Here is a 3,081-nt window from a genome sequence, read left to right as displayed (position 1 = left end):
TGGACTTAGATGGCCCAACAGGTGCTTCTGGGTGTGCTTGACACTTCATTTTTGGCCTAACTGTTCCTTCCTGTTGGACTTAGATGGCCCATCATTCCATCATCTCAGACCCACTATCTCTGGCTTAACCATACATTTGTGGCTCTTTTCCTTTATCTCTCCTCTATGATTTACAGAGGTGAGATAATAGACCCTACTGAGGTCTCAGTGTTTTGTTGACCTTTTTCTGCCATTCATTGTGAAATCTTCAGCTGCAAACATTCTTCTCTACTGAGCTACAGTCCCACAACATGAACTGTCAATGTCCACAAATTTCAACTTGATGTTCACTACATACAACCTCTTTCCAAATTCTCTATCCATTTCCAGATCACAAACATTTAGCCAAGGTTTTAGGTTTACAGTCTCAGGTTCGTCCTTGACCTCTCATTATCATGGCACCTATTTGATCAGTTTACAAAACTTGTCCTATCTACCTTCACAACATTGCTGGTATTCATATACTTCTCTCAAAACTGTAGCCCCCATCTTAGATCAGGGCCTCAAAGCTCCCTTCTGCAAGGGCCTTTGATAGGCCTCCCTACCTCGGTCATCTTCCCACTCAGATTACTTCTCCAAGCAGCAGTCATAGGTATTTTAAAATTTTTTTCCCCAAGGTATTTTTAAAAGCCTTTATCTGACTCCTGTTCCACCTAAAACCCTCTAAGACCCTGGCCTTGCACCAATTATCTTGTAAGGTCCAGTTGCTCCTTGTTTTGTGCTGATTTAAATAGGTAGCATCTGTCTGGCATTTTTCTCTCTTCTTTAGCTAGCCCACTCCCACCTTTCCAGTCTCAGAACATTTTGTTTTGCTCCCCACAATTTGATGGTCTTACCAGTGCTAGCCTACAGTCTTTTACTCAGACAAAGTACAGCATGATACCTTCTGCTTGCCTTTGCACTGATTGGCTGTCCACACAGGGTATTAAAATTGTCCGACCTACAATAAGAGAGACTGATCCAGAGTTCTGGGCCAATGACACTGGATTTAAGAGTCCATAGTCCTCTGTAATGAACAGCACATCTTATCTTCCTCATGAACTGAGGAGCCCTGTTTTTGTGGGGCCTTAGTTTAATAAGGTTGATAAAAGATTTTGGTTGGGCAAGGCATGGGGCATCTTCACTGATTAAGTGGTCATAAGATAGTCACCTGGTCATGTTGGACAAGAGAAGCTTGTTTTGGAGGTACAAAAATAAGTTGGAAGACTTTCCGTGTCATTGAGTCACCTCCACTATGCTGTACTTGGTCTATGTAATAAGGAAAAATAAGGGTAAAGATCCTTTAGTTAGCTTCCTATGTTTAAATAAGTGAACTTAAATCTGCATGTCACAGCTCTGGCGTCTAATATATAAGACTTATAATTCCTACCACTATGGAATCATATCAGATTGATTAATAGTGATTAGAATGGAGTAGAGGTCCAAATGAATTATTTGTCATATCTGGTCAGGATCCTATCCTCTCTCCTACATTCCGCTCTAATTTTCTCTCTGCTATTGTGTTTCAGGGTCTAAAATCACCTGTTGTATATGGCCTTTCCCCTTTGTCCTAGTGGCTTTTGCCTCTGTTTCTGACATTGTCCCCCATCAGCCATTCATTATTGTGGCACTGCTTTGGTTTTTTTTTTTTAAAAGTTCTCCCTGACTATAAAACTGCAGAGCTATCTGAGGACAGGGATTCTGTTGACATTCTTTTGCTTCCCTAACATGAGCATAGTTGCTTTCACATTGCAAACACTGTTGACGTAGTTGGTACTTTCTTGCCTTTTGGAATAGTTGCTAGATGGATGGATTCCACAAAGCTGTGCTCCATCACTATCTCAACTCCACTCTGAAATTTCTGTGAACTATACTGTCACTTGAGTCTCAAGAGCATTGATTTAGTGAGATAGTAATCCATCGCCCAGATAAAGAATCTGAAGGTTCAGGGAGGAAAGTGTAACATAAGGAGAACAATGCCATCTGAGAAAGGATGCCATGAAGCCTGGGTAGGCATTAGTAACATTAATCACACAGGTCTTTGCAACTCTATAATTCATTTCTCATTACAGCAACAAAATAATGACTGAGCCTTCTCAGAGAAACCACAAATGAAGAAAAAATAAGACTATTATTGAGCTGGAGGAATCGTTGTCAGGGACCAAACAATGACAACAATGGGATTTTGCCCTGGAATTTGGCTAATGGAAGTTATGCAATTCTGTTTCTGCTATTGCAACACCCCCTTCCTGCTGGAAGTATATAAAAGTCCCTGTGCAAATAGTGCCATATACACTCACACAACCTAAGCTTTACATCCATCCAACTAAGTGAATCCTGACACAATGTGCTACTATGGCAGCTACTATGGGGGCCTGGGCTGTGGCTATGGCTCCGGTTATGGCTGTGGATGTGTCAGCTTCCGTGGCCTAGGCTGTGGTTTTGGCGGCTATGGCTATCGAGGCCTGGGTTATGGTGGCTATGGCTATGGCTGTTGGTGCCCATCTTGCTATGGAAGGTATTATTCCTATGGCTTCTACTGAAAACCATTTCCTCTTGCCCTATCATGGCAACCTTGTCCTGCCCTGCTTTGGGCTAATTCCATGGCCTTGTAAGGACCTCACATTCCACCTGCCTCTATGGCTGAGTGGCCTGGGAGAGTTACCACAAGACGGCCTTGGAATCCCTAGGTAACATTCAGGGCAAAGAAGTGGCAGGGACTGAGAATCAGCAGGACCCATTCTTCTGTGATTTGATGCAGAATCTCACCTGTCATGAGGGAGATTCCTCCAATGACAACTCACTTCCTGCAAGTTTGCTCAGCTCTGAGAGACCACGGCTGAGCTTTCTGTTAAAACTTTGTAATAAACTTGTTTCACTGGCTTAGCAAAACTGTATTTGCCTCTCCTTCTTGACATCAATACATGGATTTCCGCCTTTTGTCATGAAAAGATTTTAAGCCTTGATATATTTATTTACATCATTGCAGAAGATTTAGTCTCCAGTGGATCTTTTGCTATGTGGTGATCCCTCTTCAGATTTCTGTTCAGAAAACATTTTTTG

General features: G+C 42.2%; 1 protein-coding gene across 1 annotated transcript in view; it reads left to right on the top strand.

Moving 5' to 3' along the window:
* The window catches only part of LOC114029310 (keratin-associated protein 19-3-like), a 5,981-nt gene extending 3,123 nt beyond the window's left edge, over nt 1–2,858 (top strand). Inside the window, exon 2 of the mRNA XM_027843676.1 lies at nt 2,401–2,858. Coding sequence (XP_027699477.1) covers nt 2,401–2,561 — 161 coding nt within the window. The 3' untranslated portion in view covers nt 2,562–2,858. The remainder of the gene's footprint in view (nt 1–2,400) is intronic.
* Nucleotides 2,859–3,081: the final 223 nt, after the last annotated feature.

This window comes from Vombatus ursinus, unplaced genomic scaffold (genome assembly GCF_900497805.2).
Source record: "Vombatus ursinus unplaced genomic scaffold, bare-nosed wombat genome assembly UNPS02014924.1, whole genome shotgun sequence".
Classification (NCBI taxonomy): Eukaryota; Metazoa; Chordata; class Mammalia; order Diprotodontia; family Vombatidae; genus Vombatus; species Vombatus ursinus.
The sequence above is the reverse complement of the archived record's forward strand: the minus strand, read 5'-3'. Positions and strand labels throughout refer to the sequence as shown.